The sequence below is a fragment of the Sinocyclocheilus anshuiensis genome, unplaced genomic scaffold (genome assembly GCF_001515605.1).
Source record: "Sinocyclocheilus anshuiensis isolate Anshui unplaced genomic scaffold, SAMN03320099.WGS_v1.1 scaffold969, whole genome shotgun sequence".
Classification (NCBI taxonomy): Eukaryota; Metazoa; Chordata; class Actinopteri; order Cypriniformes; family Cyprinidae; genus Sinocyclocheilus; species Sinocyclocheilus anshuiensis.
The window spans coordinates 316153-344047 of NW_015557114.1; the positions used below are offsets into that span (position 1 = coordinate 316153).

General features: G+C 39.0%; 1 protein-coding gene across 2 annotated transcripts; it reads right to left on the reverse strand.

The window, feature by feature from the left end:
- Window positions 1-2484: 2484 nt before the first annotated feature.
- On the reverse strand, window positions 2485-23048 carry LOC107677715 (BTB/POZ domain-containing protein KCTD16-like). Of its 2 annotated transcripts, XM_016472735.1 has the most exons (3): window positions 22809-23048; window positions 21700-22654; window positions 2485-3346 (listed from the first exon to the last, which is right to left on the reverse strand). In XM_016472735.1, the coding sequence occupies exons 2-3, from the start codon at window positions 22502-22504 to the stop codon at window positions 2913-2915; spliced, it is 1239 nt and encodes a 412-aa protein (XP_016328221.1). In that variant the 5' UTR covers window positions 22505-22654; window positions 22809-23048; the 3' UTR covers window positions 2485-2912. The 2 variants fall into 2 exon arrangements, with proteins under 2 accessions (XP_016328221.1, XP_016328220.1); XM_016472734.1 differs by having other exon boundaries at window positions 21700-23048.
- Window positions 23049-27895: the final 4847 nt, after the last annotated feature.

Genomic DNA, 27895 nt, shown 5'->3' on the forward strand with positions numbered 1-27895 from the left:
AAAATCAATTAAATGTGTCTTGAAGTTATATCGTTAGTATGCATGTTGGGTTTGAACTGTGAAGCTGAGCACACAACTATGGAGACAGTAGTCTACAGTGAGTCTCCCACTAACAAAATATTGACCAGGAAACTAGATGTGTAATGCATTAGATGAAAAAAGTACAGTTAGCTGAGGATCATAATGCGATAATAGCACAACACAAAAATGTTGCCGGAAACCTCACATTAAAACCTCCTGGCTTCCCGGAGTTACAAAGAGAATCCTGTTTCTTCAGCATAAAGTACTTAAGATTTTAATAACTGAATGATAGTATATTTGAATGTCAACTTTATAAGATGCTTTCTAGCAGATTTGTATGGAAGCCCGTTTCCGTCACTAAATAAAACATTTTTTTAAGTAATTGCGACTTTTTATATCACAGTTCTGACTTTTCTCTCAATTGCGAGTGTACATCTCGCAATTCAGATTTTTTTCTCAGAATTGTATGATATAAACTCACAGTTGCAAGTTATAAAGTCAGAATTGTGGGATATAAAGTCACAGTTGCGTGTTATAAAGTCAGAATTGTACAGAAACGTGCACAAACTTTTTGCATAGAAACTTATTTTCTTGCAGTCGCGAGTTTATATCTTGCAATTCTGACTTTTTTCTCACAATTGCAAGTTTATATCTTCATAACTCGCAACTGTGAGTTCATATCATGCAATTCTGAGAAAAAAAAAAACAGAATTTTGGGGGAAAAGGTCAGAGTTTGGGTCAAAGTCGAAATTACCTTTTATATTTTTTATTCAGTGGCAGAAACAGGCTTCCATAGATTTCTGATTTGTCTTCGATAAACGCATAACTTTTCCAAGTCTGTCATGCTTCTGCAGCCACAAAGCTTCTCTGCTGTAGATGAAATGTAGCAACACTGCAGAATCGTGTGGCTAAAAATAGTAAGTTAAAAATGGTACTTGTGATGCATGTATTTATCAACAATTTTCCTTCACAGTGACAGAAAAAGAGAAAACTAATATATCAGACGGCAGAATGCAGAATTACACCGCCGTGCATCTGAAATCAGCTGAATATTGTAAGGGGTATTGCAAAGAGATTTGTCTGGCGGTTTAGTATTAGATTCAGCAAAACTCATAATCTGTTAAATTCAGAGAGAAGAGTAAGGTCATCTGCCACATTCGTGAAGAGACAATTTACCCTCTCGCATCTTCTATCTGATTTGCATACATATATTTATTTGACACAAATAAGAAACAAGCAGCTCTTGTTTTTTTCTGTCAAGAATCCAGTTTAAATGCTGTGCTTACTCTAATGCGAAACCGCAAGAGGTGCAACATTGCAATGTGTCAGGATTATATCAACTCAGATGAACAAATTGTATTTTAAACCCAGTTCGTTTAATCATTCATTGCACATTCAGAACAAAACATCCTCATATACCCACGAGCGAAATCAAAAGTCTCAGCACAAACGTTCACAATGACAAACAGAAACAGCTTAATATTTCAGTCCGATCCTGTTGATGTATTTCCGCTGGGTTTGAATGAAGTTTGGTGAATAATGTAGATCACATCACAAACTAAATGCGTTCATTGATATGAGCCATTACTCTATATGAGTGACATAACATGCATTGTCATCTGTCTACCTCAGAAACATACTCACTTTTGCTGTTTAGATGCTTTAAATAAAGGGGTAAATTTGTGGTAAAGGAATAGTTCACCCAAAAATATAAATTTGCTGAAAATGTACTCCCCTTCAGGCCATCCTAGATGTAGATGAGTTTGTTTCTTCATCAGATTTGGAGAAATGTAGCATTCCATCACTTGCTCACCAATGGATCCTCTGCAGTGAATGGGTGCCGTCAGAACGAGAGTCTAAACAGCTGATAAAAACATCACAATAATCCACACCACTCCAGTCCATCAGTTAACATCTTGTGAAGAGAAAAAATGTTTTTAACTTCAAGTCGTTGCTTACTAAATATGAGTATGAAAGTCCTATTTTTAGACTATTGCTTCTCCAGTGAAAAGTCGTCTTGTCTGAATCAGGAGAGAAATATGCACAGATCAAACACCTTTTACAAGTGAAAACAAATATGTGAGAGGATAACAGGAGATGGACTTTTTCACTGGTGGAAGCGTTATTATGGATTATAAACTTGTATTTAGGTTTCTATTAAGGAAACCTGTATTGTTTCTTACAAACATGCAGCTTTTGGCTTTATAAAGCATTAACTGATAGACTGGAGTGGTGTGGATTACTTGTGGATTATTGTGATGTTTTTATCAGCTGTTTGGACTCTCAATCTGACGGCACCCATTCACTGCAGAGCATCCATTGGTGAACAAGTGATGCAATGCTACATTTCTCCAAATCTGATGAAGAAACAAACTCATCTACATCTTGGATGGCCTGAGAGTGAGTACGTTTTCAGCAAAAGTTCATTTCTGGGTGAACTTTTCCTTTAAAACTCTCCATCAGCTTAACACAGTATTGGATAATGCAAACCACATTCACATACGAATCCTCCAGTTCTCATATGTTCATTGCATTTACAGGTGGAACGCCGTACAAAATTGCTGTGCTGTCCGTGCATCTAATTTGAGTATCACCAGGTAATACACACTTGTGATTATTTTGTATATATACAATCTGTTTTTATTTGAGAGGTTTGTCTAGACACTGAGAAATTGGTTTAGACTTTAATGCCATTGTGCCCGGTAGCAAAACAGGACCGGTCCCTTTAGGAGTCACTTGAGGTTCACTGAATTGTTAATTGTGCATCTTACCGCATGATTACACAGACGAGCCAATTAAGTTCAACCAAAGAAGAATTATGATGTCATCGTATGCGCTGAGAGCTTTGTTGTGTTGCACTAATAGGCTCAGCGAGCCCGCAGGAAATCATTTCAGAGCTGATATTTTTTCAAGAGCTCCGACTGCCACATGTACTTCCTCTCTGGAAAGCACTCTGGAATTTTAATCCGCCGGAAGTCCTGGATGCATTTCTCCAGCTCCTGCTCTGGCGTCATCTTCTCCTTGGCCGGTTTCCTCCTCCCTGCCATGACGTCACGTGGCCCGGTGGTTCGAACGCGAAGCAGATCAGTTCTCCTTGGAATCGGGGTCGGACCCTTTTTCACCGGCCGGTCCAAAGTCTGGATGTTGGGCTGACGGGTGACCGGGCGCACGATGACCGTTTCCTGCGGAGAGCTGGCTTCTGATTGGGTCTCGGAACAGGAAGTGGAGAGCTCGTTGAAGGAAGTGCCACTCTCACCCTCACGCTCGCTCTTGTGGCTCTTGCAGCAGCAGTCGCAGTGAGAAGAAGACCATCCGGATGGGCCACCTTAAAAACACAAAGCCACAAAACCCACAGATGTCAACAAAGCACATACAGCCAGAATGATAACAGAAGTCGCATTGGGAGTCATTTTCGGAAGTCAGTGCAATTTTGTTGTAGGCATCAGATTGCAGAACAGTCCACCATTCAGGAATCAGGATGTGTGAAACCTGATAACAAAGGTGAAAGAACTGAGGTGAACAAAGATATTCTTCATTTCCCTTTATAATACAGCAGTTCAACCAACACAAATGCTCCTCTAATGGAACGGACGTTTCTCATTTTACACAGTTGATGCTCATGCCACCATTTAAGTAGCCCATTTAATAAAATGCATCATTTACTCAAAAGGAAATGAAACTCACCAACTTGAAAATAAAAAATATTCACGTGCACGTGCACACAGTGAAACGCATTAATATGTATGAGTGCGAGCTAGTCGCTTGGCATTGAGCAGTTTGACCTTATCAAGTTGACCTTATCAAAGACATAAAGAATCCACATTTAAATCCCCATCTGAACTATATGTATCGATCTGTTTTGTGTTTTGGACAAAGAACTTTGCTAAAACCACAAAGGGCCGAGTCCTTGTCTTAAATATAACAGTGTGCATCAATCCCTTTTGTTATCTGATGGACATGTGCATGCATCAAAACAGACTATGACTGCAGAGAAATCTCCAAACATCATAGTATTATATAGTAGCATTAGCTGAATGAAAGGACGGAACACCTTCAAATACAAAAGAAAAGAAAATGTAAATAAATAAATAAATGGTTATGAATTTATGCGCCATGGTAGATGGTCCTTTATGGACCATAAAAATGTTCATTATTGTAATGAAAATTTAAATAAATAAGTACATGCATAAATAATAAAAAGTAAAGAATTTCAATATTGTGTTATTAAAAAGGAAGCATTAGTTAAGACCTTTAAAATTCTCTTTATTGTAATGCAAAAAGAAAATATAAATAAATACATTACACATCATGGTGTGAAAATTAATATTTTTTCAAGACCATTTAAATTCTCATTACTGAAATGCAAAAGTAAATAAATAAATACATGCATAAATAAATAAAAAATAATAGTAAAGATTTTAAACATTGTGCATTAAACTGATGCATTGTTTTTTAAAATCTCATAAATAAATAAATAAATTGTAAGGCATTTATACATCATGGTGTTGCTTGTTTCCGTGCATTTTTGTAATACTGATTTTGATTTTAAAACATAAAACAAACTTTTCCTTTAAAGTAATGGGAATTTATATTGTTTTGCATTACGATAATTTAGTTGAAAAATATGCTTAAATATAACAATGTCAATGCAAAAACTGACTAATTTCTTTATGCATATATGTAAATTGTTCCTATAATTTGGGGATGAAATATGACCCGGACATTACAGTGAGAGATTCACCCACCCAATTCACAGTATGTGGATGATCTTGCACATTTGTGTGTATAATCGCTGCTGCGTTTTCTCAATCCAAACCCTATGAATCGCAACTGTGGCTTCGAGAACATAAAACGCAGTACCTATAGCTTGATAGAGGCTGGATAAAATAAGTCAGATGTTTTCTCCCCATGGGTCACCGTACCGCCATCTTCCTGTTATTGGTATTTCTCTTTCTTTCACTCATGTATAGAATTTCAACCCTTTCACCATCAGCTTGACATACTATTAAAAAGAATGATCACCAACGAGACGTCATCAGCATAGAGGGATGCTATTTTACATCTGAGTATCGTTATTAGCTAAACACGACTCTCAGAACCAATCATTTGTGTTCATTGTGTCTCCGAAGAAGCTAATTTATCCTGATTAATAACAAAATCATTCAACTGAGCTGCAAATAAATTTTACTGAATGCAATAACAGGCTAATTGAAGGCGGTGTGATTGCTAGTGGCTTTCTAATGGGAATCTGACACCAGAATAAGCAGAACATTTCACTGCATAACAATTAAAGCAAGTTCTCCGCTTTCCTCTGCACCCACTTCTCCTCTCTGTCCATCTCTCATCTTCGCTTCCCTTTGCCTGCAGCATATGAAGTGTGAATAGAAAGGCTTTTATTGAAGGATTGTTTCAAAACGGATGGTGCAGCCTGATGGGACCACAAATCAAGAAGTGAGGCGAGCAACTATAACGCTGCCATAAAACTAAATAAACTGGGTTGGAACTGCTCCTCAACTTGCTGTTGTCCTCAGACGGCATATTTATATGGAAGCTCGCGCTTCCCAGAATCAGACCGTAAAGATCTGGAGACAGTGCATTCCATGATCATTGCTTATTGGTATTACTGTAAGCGGTAAATATCAAATGGCCTTGGTCAGCAGGACATTAGGCTAATCTGGTGCTGTTTACCATTAATACTTACCTTATGGCTGCAGTTTCTATCAGACAAGAAATTGATTGCATTTTGCTGTATCCACCCCATCCTCTGTCTTCTGATCTCCGAGCGACTACAGAGCAGCGTATACGGCTGCACGGATCATATTGCAGCCCCATTACGGTTGGGGCTTGTCTGCAGAGCTAAATCTGTTACCGTATGTGAGTGCCTTTTCGTGAATTACACAAACCTGAGAGATGCATTTGGCACTGGGCTCGAGCAGAGACAATCTCATCACAAGGGGCAACCACCCACCAGAGTCTACCCACAATGCATTGCATCTAAATGCCTGAGAGTGCTTCAGATCACAATTCTCCTGAGCGGCATGCTCGGCGTAATGTGTTTGCTAGCACTACAGCGGAGCTCAGACAGTAATCCTAAAAATAGTGTGACGCACATCTATGCATCTTCTTATGCTCACATGAAGCAGCCGATGCTAATATGGGTAAATTATATGGGCGGCAACTAATGTATTTGTGTTTATGACCTGCAGTCATAATGCTTCCTGTGTATCTGTGCATTAAAGTTTGCAGAGATGTTTAACTCTTCAAAACTATGGTAAGAAATTAATTAATTATGGATTATGTTTACTGGAAATTACAAGGAATGCAGACCCATTATCTACTTCTTTACTTCACTTGATTTCCTCTTCCGTAGGAAAGAGACATCACAAATGAGATTTCTTTGAAATCTGAATGGTTTTTCCTACACTAATGAGATCAAATTGAGAACATAGAGATTTAGAAAAGACAATAATAATCTTATGTCTACTCTGCTCATCAATAACGTCTCAAGGTTACGTATGTAACCCTAGTTCCCCGAGGGAACGAGACACTGCGTCGAACGCTTTGGGAACGCCTTCAGCGTGACTATGCTCTGAATTGTGTGTGTAATCAGACCAATGGATGGGCGTGACATCACGGATGGGGTGACGTGTGACCAGGAAGCTATAAAAGCACGTGAGGTGGAGACAGCGGCACCTTCTGGAGAATGAGGGAAGCGCTTGCAGGGATGCCGGAAGTATGGCAGGAGACGCAGCGTCTCGTTCCCTCGGGGAACTAGGGTTACATACATAACCTTGAGGCGTTCCCCTTCAGGAACTCGAGCTGCGTCGAACTCTTTGGGAACGAGATGCCCATGCCGCCAGACTTTCAAGTCCCTGCGTAGTGTGTATGACTTCAGTGTATACTACGGCAAGAGGACGGAGGAACCAGGAGCGGTACAAATGTCAAGGTCGTAGAACCTGACAAAGATGAGCGGCGTAGACCAGTCCGCAGCGTTACATATATCCTGCATAGCCACACCCGACAGGAAGGCCTTAGAGTCCGCCACACTTCGGGTGGAGTGAGCCTTGACCCCTAAGGGTGAAGGAAGGCCAGCGGACTCATATGACATAGTAATGGCATCAACAATCCACCTACTGAGGGTCTGCTTAGTGGCAGGCAGACCCCTCTTGGAAAGACCATAACAAACGAATAATTGGTCAGACTTCCTCCACATGGCAGCTCTGTGGATATATGTGTCCAGTGCTCAGTGCTCGCACTAGACACATGCTATTTAGCTTCTGCTGGTCAGGCTCCCTAAAGGGGGGAGGACACAAAGCCTGACGTACCATGGGCCATGGTACTGAGGAGGGCACTTTAGGGACATACCCCGGCCTGGGGTACAGAAATGCTTTGGCCAAGCCGGCCGCAAAGTCTAGGAAGGAGGGGGCCACTGACAAGGCCTGCAAATCTCCGACTCTCTTCAGTGAAGTGATGGCTAACAAGAAGACAGTCTTAAGTGTCAGAACTCGATCTGAAACCTCCTCAATAGGTTCGAACGGAGGTTTACAGAGAGCCTCCAGGACCACGGCCAAGTCCCATGGTGGAACACGAGGTCGTACGGGTGGCCTCAGCCTCAGCGCACCATGGAGGAAACGTGTAACCAGCAGTGTTAATTTTGACAGCAAATTTTGATTTAGTTTTAGTCATATTTTAGTCATCTGAATTGTTTTTAGTTTTAGTCGAATAAATATCATACGATTTTAATCGACTAAATCTACAGTAAATTTAGTCGGCTAAAATCTAATGGGTTTAGTTACAGTGCATTTATTAAGCATTTCTCCAAAATTTCCTAACTCATTATATAGGTTTGATATTAAGGTTTTATTATGATAGACACACTGCGGTGACACACAACATGCCTTTATGTTAAAATTAAATAAAACCACTTCTCATAAAGAACAAGTACATGGTCTTCTTTTTAATGAAATACCAATGGTTATATAGGCTAATTATGCATTCTTTATAGCAACTTTTTTAACATATTCTTCATTTTTTTAAGCAGACATATTTATTTATATAAATAAATTTCGATTAATCTTTAGGGCTACTAAAGTTTTTCAGTCAAGAGCAGTGCGTGATTTTCTGTCTTTCTTTTGTTGCTTGATTAACATCAACGTTCATGCGACACGAGAGAGTAGTATGTGCCGTGAGACGCGCTTTCTGTGTGTATGTTTCAGTGTCTGCACTCTGAAAACCGGACCGAATTGAGTTCTCTCTTGCGTCCAAGGCACAAAAGCATCACCGCGTGACCTTGATCATGCGAAGCGGATTTCCCCATGGGGAAAACCCCTTGGTCTTGAGCCATCACTGTAGGGGTCTCATGTACAGCAGGCCAAAAGGTATCACGTTGGACGCAGCTGCCATCAGACCCAGCAGTTTTTGAAACTGCTTGACAGTGAGTGACTGGCCTTCTTTGACTCTCGCGACTGCAGTGAGGATCGACTCGATCCGAACAGGAGACAGCTGTGCCTGCATTGTGGTTGAATCCCACACCACGCCCAGATAAGTGGTCCTCTGTAATGGAGAAAGCACACTTTTCTTTGTGTTTAGTCTTAACCCCAACTCTTTTATATGGGTGAGAACGACATCTCGATGTCGAACCACCGTCTGCTCTGATTGAGCTAGAATCAACCAATCGTCGATATAATTTAGTATGCGGATGCCCTGTAGTCGCAGTAGAGCTAGAGCAGTAAGCTTCGCCCCGAAAGCAAACCTTCCTGTGTTGAGGAAGGATGGAGACATGGAAATATGCATCTTTTAGATCTATCAAGACAAACCAGTCCTCGAACCTGATCTGAGACACGACCTGTTTGATAGTGAGAATCCTGAACTTCAGTCACATGACTGAGCGATTCAACTGACGCAGATCTAAAATCGGACGCAACCCCCCATCCTTCTTCGGACCTATGAAGTACCGGCTGTAGAACCCGGATTCTCTTTCGAGAGGAGGGACCACCTCGATGGCCTCCTTCCTCAGCACAGTATTTACTTCTTGTTCTAACACCGGAGCCTGCTCGGGACCCACCACCGTGGAAACGATCCCGTTGAAACGAGGCGGATGAGAACCAAATTTAATTCTGTAACCTCTCTCTACAGTCTGCAGGACCCATTGTGAGATATTTGGCAGAAGCTTCCACGCTGCCAGAAAATCTACTAAGGCAATCAGTCTCTCAAGACTGACCTCCAATGTAATAGGAGACCTCCTCAGAGGTATCGAGCCCCCCAGAGCCGCTACGTTTTCGGGCGGACACTGGGATGTGCACTCGCTGGAGACCGTTGTGCCCTGAAGCACCGGCGGTGGCAGGGTTAACAGCTCGGTCTCCTGAGGGCACTGAGGAGAGACGGGCACCGTATAATGATGTGTAAACTGCTCTTCCCCAGTGGGGGCTGCCCTCAGAAGCCCTGAAACATAAATATCAGGGCGTCTTGGTCGAATACTTCTTGGCCTTAGCCAGAAGGACGGTCCTCAGATCGGCCTTCGGCTTCGAAGCCTTCGACCGTGAGCGTCGCTCCCTTCGCGATCCTTGTTCACGTGGGGCCTGCGAGTCGCAACGCTCACTTTCTGCGCCTCTCTGTATGAGGAGCGGGCACATGGCTGGGGCTGCTCCCGTCCAGCATGAGCTAGAGAGCGGCGAGTGAGGAACCGCTGAAACGCTGCCGCTTGTTTACGAGCCTCCTGAAACCTATTGACGGCGTCGCCGAACAGGCAAGAAGGCGCAAGCGGGGCGTTAAGCAGGAAGACCACAAATGCCTCTCCGCAGCCACCAAGGCTGCCATCGACCACCTGATAGCTTTGGCGGTCTCTTTCGTGGCGTGGAGAGACAAATCAGTGGTTCGCGGGAGTTCGCTAATATCATCAGCTTTAACTTCCTTTAACCGAGCCCTCTCACCGGGGGGAAGAAACCTCTCCGTCGGAGCGTGCTTCTGAACCCTGGGAGGTGGCGCTGGATCCGGTGGCAGAGGGAGAAGAAAAGGACTCGCCCGTCTCCATTCCCTCCACCAGATCCAACTGCGAGCCCCACGACTGCAATCGCCGCGCTGCCTCGGCAGACACGGGACCAGAGCCGCTGGGAGCGCTGGCGAGGGCTCCCTCCTCAAAGATAGCCCTCCATAAGCGAATCATCTGCATGGAGAGGCGCTCACAATGCGGGCAGATTCAGAGCATAGTCACGTTGAAGGCGTTCCCAAAGCATTCGACGCAGCTCGAGTTCCTGAAGCGGAACTCAACATTTTCTCATCAAACTCATCCAAGACCAAAAAAAAAAAGCCTGGAAATGAGTGAGCATTTTTGCACTAAATCATAATGAGCCTTTAATAGTCTATTGATGCATGAAGCTTGGCACAAAGCAATGGTAAAAGTACTGACCATGAATGTGTTGGAAAAAATAGCAAGGAGACATTTTAATTATTTATTAATTAATTTTCTGAATCATTGTCTGCTGCAAAGATGAAGCTGATAATGCTGACTCACCATCTCCGCAGTACAGTGAGAGAAATGCACATTTCGTGTGGATTACATAATCAGAGATCTATTGTTTTCGTAGACATGTCAAGCTTTCTATAGATATATTTCTCATAACTGTGAGGCAAGTAGACTATATGCTTCATTATTATGACGCGCTCCAGTTCAAGGAGACCGAATGGCATACGGTGCATTCTGTTTGTGTTCTTTATTTTACAAAAGCACAATGTTTTGTTGATATTGTGAGTGTACACAAATAAAAGTAGACCTTTACAGTTCCGAATGATGTATTACTCTTTTCTGTATGAGCAAAAAGGACAGTGTATTTTAAGTTGTTTCCACTGTTACCAGAAAACAACGCCAGTGATCGTGCTGGCACCTCCATGTCATACATTTGCGCAAAAATAGCTTCCACATTCCACACAAACACTTGAATATGCACCTAATAGCACATATGAGGTGAAGTGACATGTGGCCAAGTATGGTGACCCATACTCGGAATTAGTGCTCTGCATTTATCCCATCCAAAGTGCACACACAGCAGTGAACACACACACACACCATGAACACACACCCGGAGCAGTGGGCAGCCATTTTTTGCTGCGGAGCCCGGGGACAGTTGGGGGTTCGGTGCCTTGCTCAAGGGCACCTCAGTCGTGGTATTGAAGGTGGGAGAGAGCGCTGTACATTCACTCCCCCCACCTACAATCCCTGCCGGTACGAGACTCGAACCCGCAACCTTTGGGTTACGAGTCCGACTCTCTAACCATTAGGCCACGACTTCCCCTGTTAGATATTTATCTAACATTAAAGTGAGCAGCCGTGTAAAGTTGCTACTACTTACATGTTTCAATTTAAAGCCATATTTGAGGTGGATGAATGATAAACAAATGTTTGGATGTCATGCCCGATATACCGCAATTACTTCAAGGACCAGCTATTAACGATCTGTCCATCACAGACACAGACAGTTTTTTTCTGTGACTGACTAATAAAATTTTGGTCATCTAACATTTAGTTGACTATTGGGGGGCAGCCCTACTGTCTTTAAACTTGCAAACTATTCTAACTCGTAATTTCCAACTTGCAGATTTCCAATAGAGATTGTAAGAGTTGTTGGAAGCTTAATAGTGGTGATTATAAAGTCATGCGACCATGCATTTACATATATCCTAACCATAGACTGTATAAAAACATGGACGTAGTGTCTGTGATGTCACCCGTAGGTTTCCGAAGAGCGTTTTTGAAGCCTAAAGTAGGCGGAGCCGGCCGTCGCCATCTTGGCAGCGCATCACTGCGCGTCACTCCCGGATAATCGAAAATGGGCAAAGAGGCAGGAGCTGGTTGCTGAAACCACACCCACCCAGCTCGACGGTGGTGACAGCATCGGCAATCCACCTGTCACTCAAGTAGCCATGCCCTTAATTATGCAGAACTTTAAGGCTTAATATAATTATATATAACGGATGAGTTATATGAGTCACAGCTGTCACGAAGGGCAAAATTAGCTATATAGACCAAAACCACTTTTTGTACCAGGCTGTAAACATATTTTTTTCTGCTGTAAAGTTCAAGTCAAGTCAAGTCTGCTTTATTGTCAATTCTTCCACATGTACAGCACATACACACAGAGAATTGAAATTGCGTTACTCTCAGACCCTTGGTGCATACAGATAACACTAACAGTAGAACATAAATACATATAGATACAGATTTAAATATAAAATACAACTATACAATTATACAAATAAGGTAAAATGTAAAAAAATATATAAAGCAGCACAAGGCGCATGGCAGATAGAGTGCAAACCAGAAGTTGGGCATTTTAACATGGGGAGTATATGGGACTGACTCCCTTTTGGAGGCCAGTCGATGAATTGCAGTTTTAGTCACTTCCGTGTTGGTTTCACGAGAGAGGTTGCTGTTTGATCCTAACTTGAGATTTTTACTTCTGCCCACTGCATTGAGATTTCAAAATACACACACAAAAACTGTGTTTATTTGGGACAATTATCTTGATGAGCAAAAGATCATCAATATTTGTTGATCATGGAGCTTATTTTCTGTAATAATCCAAACTGCAGATCAACATCAATTCAACTACTAACTTAGGTTAACCAGACCTGCAGACTGAGGGCAGAAGGTCTGGACTTCATAGCAGCTTTCATTGGCCACCGTTTGACTGACATGTAAACAACCAATCACAGTTCGTTTTTAGGGGCGTGAAAATGTAAAGTCGATGTCCCTACCAAACAGACTGGCGTGCAAACAATAAATCATTCATTCAGGATGTCATCTTCAGTTGCCAAGAGTCTATGCTGTGAACAGCGTTTAGTTGATCCTGATAACACATTTTGTGTGCCTCATGCATTAGACATTCAATGGTCTGTGGGCGTAACATCTGAGGCTGAGAATATAGGGTGATGCTAACTTCCAGGCTGGCCTGCAAAAATACATCATCGCTGCAGCACTCGTTAGCTATAGATCAACAATTTGCTAATTTGTGTCAATTATATTTCAAATCTGTGAAAGATGTACTAATCAAATATCCTATAAAGTCGGGCAAAACAATGTTCTTTTGGACTGTGTGGATCCAAAACCATCCAGCTCCCAAATATAAGGTCTATCTACAAACAGCAAAGGGAAAAAATAAATATTCTCAGCTCTTGAAAAATGACTGAGTCAAGCCGTCTGTTTTGGTATGCCAGGAAAGTCAACCAATCATACTCACCACAACCCTGCAGGCATCTCTGGATTGGAGCTATTTCCACACACACACGCGCATGCATACGGGTCTCAGCCTTAGTTTGCACAATACAATCATAACCATCAATTTTACTGAGATGATAATAAAAGTCTTTCTGCAGGTACAGGTCTTCCTGCACCCTCAGATTTTGTGGCTCTGACTTCAGATCTTAGTAAAGACAAAAAAACAAACCTCTTGATTTTCAACAGATCGGTTTGATATGAGAAATTAGCAAAGGAATCTCTGCACACTTGAGGCTTGTTAATGAGAACGGGACCACTGATACTGATCCTGAATACTGGGAGTCTGAGCCATATTTTCATCCTACGAAAACTGCAGATCAACATCAATGCAATTACTCATGCATGATGTTGATCAACTATATGTGCATCTCAGGGTTAGATCAGTACAAGAGCTCTGTGTAAATATGTATAGTGTCCGTGTCTGATTAAAGTCCTTCTGTTATGGTTTTTAAGCTTCGCCTGAGGTTTGATTATGTGCATGTGCTTGTTAATGCACAAAGTAGGCCAATTTTGTCCTTGCGGGGGAGCAGTCATATAGAAAACTCATCTTTGCAAATAAAAAAGCTTGTATCTAAGAAACACAAACATTTTACTTGGAATATTAAGCTATGAAAACCCAAACTGTGCTGATAATGATACTAATGAGTTGTCCGAATGTAAAAAGAGCTGATGCATCATGGGAAATGAGGCAGGGTGACAGAAGCGTCCAAATGGGATGGACTTCATAAACACCCATTGTCCTAATCCAAGGACAAGTAATGCCAATCCCAGTCTCAGAGTCTGCAATCCAGGGGCTTTGTGCTGGAAGATTACAGACAATGTGACAATTTTACCTTCTGACTGATGTTGGCACAAGCTGCAATCTCCTTCTTTTGTTAAAGGCAGCCATGTGCGTCTGAGGGAAAGAAGCGTCTGACAGACAGAATGGAGAGCCCAGATCATCTCAGTGTAGTCATGACCCTCTCAAAGCGCTGATGGGCTGTAATAAGACCAACAGATCGAGATGACTGAGAACCTGTCATTACTACAGTGGTTTCTTTTGAGACGTGGAGAAAGACAAATTTCACAGCATCATAGAGAAAGGACAGGAATATTCTAATACTAAAGAAGAGCCATTGCTGTAAAATTCACATTGTAATGTAATCTGAAGGCTTCTTTAGGTGAGAGTATAAAACACTTTTAATGCTTGTAATGTACAGTATAAACACCAACTTCATGACATGCTTTTAAACAGAAATTTTTAACACATTTACTTCACTATCTGGTTCAATCCATCCATTAAACAAATAAATAAAGAATTAACCAAATTTATTAATTTCTTGACTAATTAATCGCACAAGTTCCTACACTAAAAAAGTCAAAAGCTGTCACTGGGCCGTTTCCCTACGGTAAGCTAATCTAAGCAAATGGTACATCTTTGTGCCTTATTTACCCCTAAATAGTACATATTAGTACATTAAAAGTTCATATTAATATATTAAAACCTAAAGTGTACATATTAGTATAATGGCATATATTTACTATATTAAAACAGAAACTGCAAATTATTAGACTGCTATTTTTGTTTAACATTAACAATTACAGAACATGAACGACTTTATAGCATTTCCAAAAAACAACGATCCCATTAACTATAATAATAAATGTCTTATTTAGCTTTGATTTTATTTATGAGAAATAACTCCAGATGTTTCTCTATCTCTGTCATTATTATATCCACTCTCCTGTTTGATTGAGAAATCACATATTCACACTTCAAAAGCTTATTTCACATATTTTCATACTAAATTACAAATGAAAACAGTTGGTATCAATATTAATTAAATATTAATCAATATAAATTACATTTGTTCATCATATAAAGTGATTGTATCTCTTTACAAGACTTGAATTAAACCACTCGATTCATATGGATTCATTTTATGATGCTTGTATGACCTTTTTTTTTTGTTGTTGGTCTTTTAATCTTTGGTCACCTGGACTTTCAATGGAGGGACAGTTGGAAATCACTATACTGAAATAAAGTCGGTAGCAACTTCCGGTTCACACGGACTTTAAATATAACTATAAAAAAATTTAATAATTAATAATATTAATGATAGTTATTATTGCACTTTATTTATTTAGATAAAATAATAAAAATAGTGCAATAATACTATTATATTGTGAAATAAAAAGCGAGTATTAAATAAAAATACAATTATTTTATAGTGCACTTAAAACAACACAATACTAATATATACATTTTCTTTTATTTCTTTATTTAAATATTTTTATAATTATCATCATTTTCAAACCTAAAATCAGCAAGCTTTTATTTTGGCAGGTTGTCGTCTCCGGTTTTGAAGCATGTCTGTGGATAAAGTGTCAGTTTTGCGTTTTTCCCTGAAACTGGCAGCGCATAGCTGAGATTAAGGCTTTCGGTTCAGATGGGCATCTTATACAGTATTACAGTTGGTCGATCTAAAATGGTGATTGTGCATTAACAGCTGTCAATGTCGATCTGAACTTATTTACCCAGCGCATTTCTTATTTCGGTCGCATGTGCATCCCTGCTCATAAGGCCACGGGAGAGGATTAGTAAATTGAAGTAAATTCAATTCAATTCAAGTTTATTTGTATAGCGCTTTTCACGATACAAATCATTGCAAAGCAACTTTACAGCAAATTAGGTTTCTACAATATTTAGTGGTAGCTTATCAGTGGTGACTGTCAGTTAATGTACATATGGCAGAATTGTACGGAAAAATCAATTAAAGACGTAATCAAACAGACGATGAACACTATTAACAGCAATTGTTATATGATGCAATCAAACTAACACATTCATGCTATACAGAACATACTTTTAAAAAATCGTTAAAACAGTACTCATTCAAAAGAAGTAACTAGAGAGAGTATGCATTTTTGAATGCAGTCAATGCCTGTGTCCTACATCTTACATTGGATTTTTGCCCAAACCCCCATAACAAAGCATCACCTCTGTGCACTTGTAATTTCACAGTTTTCTTAAGCGTATTTTTGGCTATTGCTACAAATATACCCCAGTGACTTAAGACGGGTTTTGTGCTCCAGGGTCACATATAAAATAAGGCTCTGCTTGACAACAGGTCGAGATTTTGGGTCAAAATGGAATGCCAAGACTGATGCAGGCAATAAATAAAAATAGTAAAAAGTCAGTAAGTCAGTGAGTTCCGTCTGAATGCAACTATGAAATGTGTGAGATGTTTATGAATCGCATGATGCTCATGCAGTTTATTTTTCTGCCAAGCAAAAATCATTAATCACGACTATTAATTAATGCAGAGACAAAACTGACCAGTTGGTACAAATAATACAAAAAAAATGTTGAGGACAACCTGCAGCACATTTTTTAACTGCAAGAATGGGCAGAGAAGGCATGTTAAGTGATGAAGCACATAAGAAGGAGGATGAGTAAGTAAGCGACAAAGAAAAATAAGCAACCCCTTTGACCGCAATGATATATTACCAATCTCTTGGGCAGTCTAAATTGGTAAAATGTGTAATGTGGGTGATGTTCTGAGAAGTAACAGCACAAGAGAAGGCAGTGAGGCCTGTAAAAAGCAACTGGTTCATTTCACCAGGGGATTCAAGAGCAAACAAATTCAAAACAGAAACAAGAATCTACCAATTATGCTGTAAACTGAAATGTGCAGCGTAAAGTTGAGATATAACATTTCAACCATTATAATTGAATCTTGTTATCTGATGTGGCAGAATTGTCTAGCAATTTTTTGAGCCAAGTGGATTTTAAATCCAACTTTAAATGCAAAAAAATATTATAATTTGCATCTTTTGAACTATGTTGCATAATCGTCTAACACTGTGGTAGAAATCACACATTCACATGTCTAAGTCCAATAGAGTCATCATCTGTAGGCCTTTTGCTTTAACATCCTCATGTCTCTCCAAACCCATAAGATTTTCTTTCCTGTGGAAGAGAATGTCAGAGCTGCTTCAATGAAAATACATGATGATCATAACTGTCAAGTTAATTTGTTTGGTTTATCTAACAAAAGTAATAGGTTGGGATTTAAAGCCAGGTCTCCTTTCATGTTAAATAAAAGTGTACTATTAGATCGTCCCATCTTACCCTAATATAAAGTAACAAATAATTAGAAAAAAAAGTGTCATTTCTTTGTTCATCTATAGGCACCAAGTAAGATAAGATAAGATATAAGATAAGATAAGATAAGATAAGATAAGATAAGATAAGATAATTTCATGGCACCCCTAGTTAGTGGTGATTCCCCTTTTGCTTAAATACCACAATCAGTAAGAAAAAAGTGTTACATGTTTTATTTTATATGGAGTTTAAAGTAATCTTTAGGTGATACATTATTTTTTTTTTATCAACAATTTGTGTGTGATTTTATGTAGCCCTTTGTGATTTCTGTGTTTGTTAAACCTTTGTGAGAAACCAAAGATAAATATCTCATCTGTCATTAAAATCAGCAATGATAAATGAATGATCTTATTTCCCTGTAAAACAGGTATGAACACTTGAGCCTGTCAATCAAATGGCATCCTAATAAAGTACTTTATAAAACGGAGAGCTCTGTTTATGGCTTCTGATTTGTTAATACAAAGTTCCAGCTGTACTTAAAATCCATAATGTAGTGACAGCTATGACCTGAACCACTTGTCGACTATTTAGTTTTTTGTTGCATATCATCGTTCTGCAGTGTTGGGGGTAACACATTACAAGTAACGCAAGTTACGTAATCAGATTACTTTTTTCAAGTAACTAGTAAAATAACGTATTACTTTTGAATTTTCAAGATAATATTCAAGTTACTTTTTCAAATAAACGTGTAAACATGATGGGTACTGTAGTTCTAGACTAAATGTGAACATGCATTTATTTATTCATCTCACTTGCACAAAAAACAGATTCAGTATTCCTCAAAATGAATAAAAACAGTGAAAAGCGAACTCAGAAATATGACGCAAACCTGTGATAATTAAATATGTTAAATAACACAAATATCCTTTATGTATTTAATCCCATTTTATTAATCAGTGTCATTGCTGCTGACCTTCGATGATCCAATTCTACCATACTAAAAAGCAAAAATGACTTTAGATAAACATAACATTTGTGTTTCAATTATTTTTGTATTGCTTGTTTATTGTTGAACTTGCTTCTCCATCCTATTGAAAGGTTTGTTTGAGCTGCGTCCTCTTCTATAAATTGACATTTCCTTCAGCCTGAGGCTTATTCATTTCACTTTTGGTGTGAACATTTATACATTTATACATTTTTACATTTATAAAAAAAATATAACTTTTTATATTAAAAACAAACAAGCAAGCCCAGCCCAGATGATAAAAAGTAATGCAAAAGTAATGTAGCGCATGACTTTACATAAAAAGTAACTAACGCAATTAGTTACTTTTTAGGGAGTAACACAATATTGTCATGCATTACTTTTAAAAGCAACTTTCCCCAACACTGTCGTTCTGTTATGTCAGGGACTAGAACTTATAACGAAAGGATACGACTTCATGAATCTGCTTCAAAAAATGATGTTTTAGTGAAAATGTATTTTTAATTTACACCATTTAATTGTGGTTCTCGAATTTGACTGAGAGTGCAGATCTGCAGTCCAACAGCACTGTTTTTTATGAGTCATTGAATCATTCATTCATTCATTCGATTTATTCAAAATGCTGAATCATTAAGAAACTAAACAGGCGACTGTGCTTACAAGTGAGTCACTGAATCATTTATTCAATTGATTCATTCAAAAACACTGATTAATTCACAATGGTTGATTCTGCTTGGACTAGTTCGGAACTATTTTCGTTGGCGCAGCAAAAGTAGACAACATATCATGCAAAAGTAGACAAAATATCATGCAATATCGTGTATCAAATGTAAGTTAATCAACATCTCAATAAAGTTGCGATGAAACAGATGTAGCGACAGTTCTGTTCTTCGGTATTGTGACATACATCGTAGTGTAACAGATAATTGAAAAAGAAAAAAATATAGGGTGGAACTTGGTTCTATCCTGTTATGTCAGGGACTAGAACTTATAACGAAAGGATATGACTTCATGAATCTGCTTCAAAAAATAATGTTTTAGTGAAAATGTATTTTTAATTTACACAGCATTTAATTGTGGTTCTCGAATTTGACTGAGAGTGCAGATCTGCAGTCCAACAGCACTGTTTTTTATGAGTCATTGAATCATTCATTCATTCATTCGATTTATTCAAAATGCTGAATCATTAAGAAACTAAACAGGCGACTGTGCTTACAAGTGAGTCACTGAATCATTTATTCAATTGATTCATTCAAAAACACTGATTAATTCACAATGGTTGATTCTGCTTGGACTAGTTCGGAACTATTTTCGTTGGCGCAGCAAAAGTAGACAACATATCATGCAAAAGTAGACAAAATATCATGCAATATCGTGTATCAAATGTAAGTTAATCAACATCTCAATAAAGTTGCGATGAAACAGATGTAGCGACAGTTCTGTTCTTCGGTATTGTGACATACATCGTAGTGTAACAGATAATTGAAAAAGAAAAAAATATAGGGTGGAACTTGGTTCTATCCATTGATTATTGACCGGATGTTTAATTGAAGTCCGAAATCCTGCATACGTCACCAGAGAGAAGTCGGTTTCACTGGAAGATCCAGTTATGACATTTTGATTAATAATTATGAAAATTTTTCATTTCTTGACGCCTTTAACTTCTTGATTATTTAAACCAATATCACATTTGCCGTCATGCTGTTGGCCTGAATATCTGCACGACTGTCGTGTAGATATAGACTTACAGTATAGCATTACTCCTTATCTTGATGTGCCATAATTTTTTTCCATTATGTGGGCAATGGGAGGGGCTAAATGCTGCAGTAATTATACTGATGACAGAAAACAAATCATTAAGCAGCCATATGTCCATTCACCCCAAATCTCGTGACTGTCCTCCAGAAGCTCTCTGTTCCAGGCCCACTCTTTTTAGTTTTTCCAAGGGGACTCGTTTGAAATTAAGCACAAAGTGATTTTTAATTGGCCATATGCTGCAACATCTCTCTCATTTAAGACAAAGGCAAGTCAAATGAACCACTAATGAAGGCAGGCGCTGGAGAACAATTGTATATCCAAAAGGTGAACATGTAGTTAAACAAAGAGAGATTGAGTGAGCGAGCACGACCGAGAGAGAGAGAGAGAGAGAGAGAGAGAGAGAGAGAGAGAACAAGTGTATATCCAAAAGGTGCACATGTAGTTAAATAAAGAGAGATTGAATGAGCTAGAGAGAGAGAGAGAGAGAGGAGGAAGTGACATGATCATCACTGTGGTAGATTACTGAAATATTCAAACCACACTGTTCATATCCCTGAGAGCTATACTTGAGGGAATTCTCCACATCTGCATTGACTCGAAAGCCTCTCTCTCTCTCTTCTATCGATGTTCTGAGCGGACAAACCCAGTTCAGTCTGCTAATACTTAAAGGGAAGTGCATCACCTACACTGCAAAAAATGCTTTTCTAGCTTAGATTTTTTGTCTTGTTTCCAGCCAACATATAGATTTGTTTTCTGTTTGAAATAAGATTATTTTGCTTACCCCATTGGCAGATTATTTTGCTTGTTTCAAGCAAAAACTCACTTAAATTCGACTTGTTTTTTCTGAAAACAAGACAATAATTTTTACTTGTCTAGAAAATTCTTCTTGATTTAAGAATTTTTAGATATTTTGGCTGGAAACAAGACAAAAACTCTAAGCTAGAAAAGCATTTTTTGCAGTGTACATTTGAGTTTGAGGCTGATTATAGAATTGATCCGAATAGAATTGATCAAAACTATCAGAGTGCGCCGCCTAATGGTACTGTCTGAGAAAAGCGTGACAACTACACACTGAATAGAATTCACTCGATTTTGAAGCCTTTTTTTTTTAAAGCAATTATTAGCTGACACACTGGAATACTTGATTCTGGTTGACCTGCCGTGGCATTCAGTGGTCAAATATTTCTGAAAACAAGACAATATATTTTTAATCCAAAACAATAATTGTTTACGCAATGGGCTAGTTGACAACAATCGATAAACCGCTTCCATGATTTGGCGATAAAGCACACGTACATCACGGAGGCTCTATTTGACGTCTGCATTTACATCTGCAAGACGTATTTTTTAGAGCGTTTGTTCATCTGCAATACCTCTATAGGATGTTTCCTATCAGATATCAAGTATAACTTTAGAAAATGTCTTTAAGATGTTTATAATTTAGAATGCATGTAAACCTGACATGTTTGTACACAGCAGACGCTTTCCAGATCTTTAACAGACATCTTGCAGACGTAGGCTACATGTGCTATCTGGGACCAACTGGCTGTATATTGTTGTGAAATAAACTGTACTTACGGTAGAAGACGTACTCTGTGTTATTGGACCAGTATCTGTCATCAGTGCGTCTGTTGTGCGGAGAAGGGGTGAGTGATGAATTGCATGCGACGATGTGGAAGCCGCTCTCCGCGAGGATGTCAAACGCTCGCTCCAGGTGGCGAAACTTCAGGTAAAACTGAGAGGTGTATCGCTCGGCTGGCCTGTCAGGATCCCGGCTCTCGTTTAGAGTGTCCCCGAAAACTTCTTTGGCCAGACCGACCCTTCCGCAGATGAAGATTTTGGGTGTTCCTCGCGCTTTGGGATCCGCGTCCCTCCCGAAGGCGCACGAGCTCTTGCATCCCACCGTGATGAAGCCGTAGCGCCTATCGCGCGCGTCCAGGTAAGACGCGGGGAACAACCTCTGATCGCTTCCCTGGGACGCTTCGTCAAAATCACCGTGGATATATTCATCTGGTGTCAGGATTTTCACGAGCTCGGGCAGCTGGAAGAACTCAGCCTCCCGTTTGAGCCTCCCTTTCTCCGGGAAATAATCCGGCAGGACGACGTTCCTATCGCGGAGATAGTCCAACACATACCGAAAGAGAAATCCGTCCCTGTCGATGAAGTAGCGTCCCTTGATGTCCTGCGCGAGGTCGTTGGAAACATCCTTTTTAGCTGAGAATAATTTCCCCAGCAGTGAGTTTGGCACGCTGGTGAGGGTGGCATGGCGAGTGTAGTACACCTGTCCACCTACATTGAGCTCAACCACATCAGAAGAGCAACTCTGAGCACGTCCACTGTCCTTGGGCGTTTGATAAGTCCTGCAATTCTCAGTCAGAGCCATTTTGGCGTTGCACGCTTCAAAAAACAAAAAAGCGAATGCGCAAAAGTTTTTGATTTGTTTTTAGGGAGCAAAAAGTCAAAAGGAACATAACCTGCACGCGCTTTAATAGACATCCACAGTCCATTGTGTTATGTACAGCATCTCTGAGACCTGCAGAGTGTTTATAGAAGTATACATGCATCAAAATGGCACAATAAGATTAGGCTTTTCCAACAATTGTAGCTTGGCATCTATTGCCAGATGATAAATCTGAACACGCATCTCCCTGTTATTTGAAATAATGTAGAAACAGAAGAGCTCTCACCCAAGGGAACCAATTATGCAGCTCATGTAACCTCCAGCCGAAAATCCAAAAATAAGTTCTGCTTATAAAAAATATGAAAAACTGCACCAACCAAGACAGCTTCAATTTCCTACAGAAGAGTGCTTCTCTCTCAGGAAATCGTGTCCGTCCAGAACAGTTAGTCTTCATGAACCTGGCACCCACCCAGCATTTCAGTAAAATGGTCTGTAGTTGAAAACGAGGGTGCGTTGTGAAGTTTGTGCATCCTGACTCTCCAGAGCATCAGCAGCGTTGTGCGAATGAATGCAGCGTGCGGAGAGAGACTTTGGACGGGGGAGGGAGACCATTCTTAGGGAGATGAGCCTTACATCATCTTAAAGGAAAATGACAGCTGGAATAAAACACGCATTTCACACTGCTTCTCCAGATTTCCAAATCTACTTATTAAATTAAACATGCTAGAGATTAATTGGTTAGGCTGCAATATAAATTTTCCTATAGATTTGGAAAAATTTAGCATGGCATTACTTGCTCACCAATGGATGCTCTGCAGTGAATGGGTGCCGTCAGAATGAGAGTTCAAACAGCTGATAAAAACATCACAATAATCCACAAGTAATCCACACCTCTTCAGTCCATCCGTTAATGTCTTGAGAAGCAAAAAACTGCATGTTTGTAAGAAACAAATCCATTATTAATGCATTTTAAAACTGTTACATTTTAAGTTAAAACACCTTAATGGTGAATTTGCTAAGTTTATCATTCAAAATAACGCTTCCACCAGTGAAAAAATCCATCTCCTGTTGTCCTCTCACGTGTTTGTTTTGACCTGTTTTGGACTGTTTACGCTTGTAAAAGGTGTTCGATCTGTGCATATTTCTCTCCTGATTCAGACGAGACGACTTTTCACTGGAGAAAGCATTATTCTAAAAATAGGACTTGTATTTTCATATTTAGCAAGCAATGGTTTGAAATGAAAAACGTCTTAATGATGGATTTGTTTCTTACAAACATGCATCTTTTGTCTTCTCCAGACATTAATAGATGGACTGGAGTGGTGTGGATTACTTGTGGATTATTGTGATGTTGTTATCAGCTGTTTGGACTCTCATTCTGACGGCACCCATTCACTGCAGAGCATCCATTGCTGAGCAAGTGATGTAATGCTACATTTATCCAAATCTGTTCTGATGAAGAAACAAACTCATCTACATCTTGTATGTACATTTTAATCAAGTTTTTCAATTTTGGGTGAACTATTCCTTTAACAGTGGTTGAGCTCAAATCCCACGTCTTTCCAGAGATTAGCTTTTGAGGGTATGTTATGGTTTCAGGACCACGGATCCTCACAAGCCTGGTTCCATTTGGCTGCTTTTACTAAGCAAGCTAACATATATTTGACAGTAATTTGAGTATTACATGATGTTCGATAGTGCATCGGTTTTGTGTAATGTATATCTCTTGTCACTACTACAACTCAGCAGCATTTCAGTTTCTATCGCTTTTGCTCTTACCAAACAATTTGTGAAATCCACTCTGACTTTACATCACAGATTTAATGGCATTGTGAGTAACTCTCACAAGATTGTGTGCACCCAGAGGATTCTTTGAGTTAGAGAACATATTTATTTTAGTAAGCAAACCTTTGGCATTGTGTGCTGATCTTGTTTCAAGGAATTTGTGGGCTCGGCTTCACCGAGCAATGGCTTTGAGTCTGTGGTCACGCATACCCTGCTAATTTTGTGTATTCTGCTGAAAAAGTGTTGCTAGGCACCGAAAGGAGAAACTGTGAGTGGGATTCAGATGGCAAACGCTCTGCTGTTTTCTTTTTATCTGCAATAATGTTTCATTATAAAAGACTCGCAGCTTGTTGCATTAATACATGAACATAATGATATCTTCAGAATTCAAGCTGACGTTTGTTCCCTCTCATGAGGGACTGCTATAAATACACATTCTCAGATGATATGAATCATTTGACTATGCTAGACTGCCAACATGTACCTTGTCTGTTTGATTTGATCCAGTCTTCATTTTAAAGCAGGTAAGACTCCACACGATGACATGCAAAGTTAAGACATGCCTGCAGCCACTGCCTTTAAAACACTTGAATAATGCAGGACAACTCTTCAGGTGCACATCTACCACTCGTTCAGCCCTGTCTAGAGTGTTTTCGATCACGGGAAAATGTATAAAGTGTAAACTAACAAATGCAATGCAATAAATCAAATTAAAATTAGCATTACCCCATTCATCCACAGATTAATGCAAAGCATGCATGTTGTCACACTCGGGACAAGGAGGCAAACAGGCAGAGTAATTCAAAGGATTAGGGTTTATTAAACACAACGGAGAAAATGCTTCCAACAGAAAGGAATCAAATTAGGATACACATATCTTTTTTTTTTTACGATTACTGGTCAGACTGTGTGGTTTTCATCCATCCATAAGCATAAAGCATACACTTCGGAAAAGGGAGTCATCATAGCTGTGCAGCAATCCATTGACCTAGATTTTCAGTATTCTCTGGATTTCAGCCACCCCTGCCTCAGAGAGGAGCCATTTATGTGGATGTGGATGTTTCTGCATTCGGAGGGCTGTGGGGCTGCCTTCATGCTTAATGGAACCAGAAGAGTGCCATTATTGCAATTATTTATTTTTCTGCTTTTGAGTGAAAGGATTTGATCCTGTTCCCTGCAGTAAACACATTGCCTAGTGATTTCTAATGGTTTCATTATTCCTGATAGTTTTGAAAATCAACACAAATAAATTGATTTATGTACACCTCCACCCATTTTACACAAAAACATACACACCGCCTCAATTTATGCATCTGTTTTTCTTTCCTGCAAGCTGTGCCTCAAGTAGGTAAAAAATAAATTCAAATTCACCCCTAATAATCATTTTCTTTCTTTCATGTCGCTTTGTGTTGGGAAGAATTGATTTGTCATGATGACTTTTAATGATAGTTTAGTTGCTTACCCTCACAATCAACATTGTACAGCTGAAAATAATTGTTTGATTATCTGTGCCAGTCGTGATGCACTACTGATTATTAATACACAGTGGTAAGCACGTTGCTGCATGTGCAATATATAGACACAAAGCCAGTGCAGAAACCACGAATGACATCAGTAAAAAGGAAGGTATGCAAATGTAGTAAGATCAGGAGTGCTTTCTTGAGTGTTTCTAATTCATCAGACTCATCAAAAGTACTTTTAAGATATTTCTACTCCAAAATCTACCTATGAAACAAAAAACATCCGCTAGGTGGAAGTATTTAGTTGACACCGTTAATAATTGTTTTTGCCACAACACCTGCAAGCTGTGCCTCAAGTAGGTAAAAAAGAAATTCAAATACATCCCTAATAATCATTTTCTTTCTTTCATGTCGCTTTGTGGTGGGAAGAATTGATTTGTCATGATGACTTTTAATGATAGTTTAGTTGCTTACCCTCACAATCAACATTGTACAGCTGAAAATAATTGTTTGATTATCTGTGCCAGTCGTGATGCACTACTGATTATTAATACACAGTGGTAAGCACGTTGCTGCATGTGCAATATATAGACACAAAGCCAGTGCAGAAACCACGAATGACATCAGTAAAAAGGAAGGTATGCAAATGTAGTAAGATCAGGAGTGCTTTCTTGAGTGTTTCTAATTCATCAGACTCATCAAAAGTACTTTTAAGATATTTCTACTCCAAAATCTACCTATGAAACAAAAAACATCCGCTAGGTGGAAGTATTTAGTTGACACCCACAAAATGTGCTGTTTATTTCAATAATTACTATAATAGCAGTGATTAGCAGCCATTATACATGAAATGAACTCTGTTACATTAAACCCTTGAAATATTACTTCCATTTATGTGACACAGTGTAGTCTGCTTCATTCAAGAATTTAATAAAATTTATATTAGAATGTTTTGTGGTAATAAATGAAAAAACTTTTTTTTGTTTAACTGACAAAAAAATTCCCTTTACCTTTTGTTCATTTAAAAATGTAATGTAATTAATAATGTAATTACTGACAGCACAGGCCATTGATGTAGTTTTGGTTGGTTGTTGACAATGAATTGCAGACCTGCCACATCTGAAAATAAAACGTGATCATGAATATACATTAAACCTGTTAGTCTTTTGTGACCATTTGTTTGAAAATGAGTTTGCCAAAATGAGATTGCTTGTTTGAAAATAAACAGTTTGGAAAATAGTATTGCATTCTCAGTTCCTGATTGTAGATTTTATAAGCTTACATAGGCTACTGTATATGTTAATATTTATCCTGAACACCTTTACACTCTTTATGTGACTAATTGGATTTTTTTTTAAATCATTATGTAAAAATATGAAATGGATTATTTCATGTTTTATCCTTGTTGCCCATAATGTCTCTTATGTAAAAAACAAACAAACAAACAAAAAACATATTTAAGGTGTCCTTATTTCAGTGTAATTGTACATTTAAGTACTGAGTAATATTAATTAACAACACGTAGCCAATTTTCTATAAGGTTAGGGTTAGAATTAGGATTTGGTTTAGGGTTACTGCATGTAATTATACATCATTTACTGTTATTACTAGTACATGTAATGTGTAACAAGGACACTGTAAAATAAAGTGTTACTAAAAACGTCCTTCTTTGCGGTTACATTGCAAGTATTATCCAACACCCCAAGAAAAAAAAAAGACATTGTTTTGCAAAAAAAAAAAAGCATCGCAAAATGAAGCACATGCTAAACCAAGAGCCAAAATGAAAAAGTGGAACTAATAGCAGATTTGCTTGATTCTACTTATAATGTTAATTTCTGCATTATAAATCATGCAATAATGTTTGTTATAAATGAAATAAGGCGTCTGGACGTGTATGAACGAGAGAGACAGAATAAGGGCAGACAGGAAGTGCCACAGCCTGAGAGACGGCAGGTGAATGTGTGTAGTGTGTGTATTGTAATAATAATAATAATAATAATTCATTACATTTATATAGCGCTTTTCTAGGCACTCAAGGCGCTTTACATTGTCAGGGGGTACAGGGGGTACCACCACCAGTGTGCAGCATCCACCTGGATGATGCGACGGCAGCCATAGTGCGCCAGAA

Coding starts and splice junctions, on each gene's coding strand:
- LOC107677715 (XM_016472735.1), bottom strand. CDS start 22,504: ATGGCTCTGACTGAGAATTGCAGGACTTATCAAACGCCCAAGGACAGT. Junction 3,347..21,699: donor CACAGAGTACGTCTTCTACC/GTAAGTACAGTT, acceptor TGTGTTTTTAAG/GTGGCCCATCCGGATGGTCT.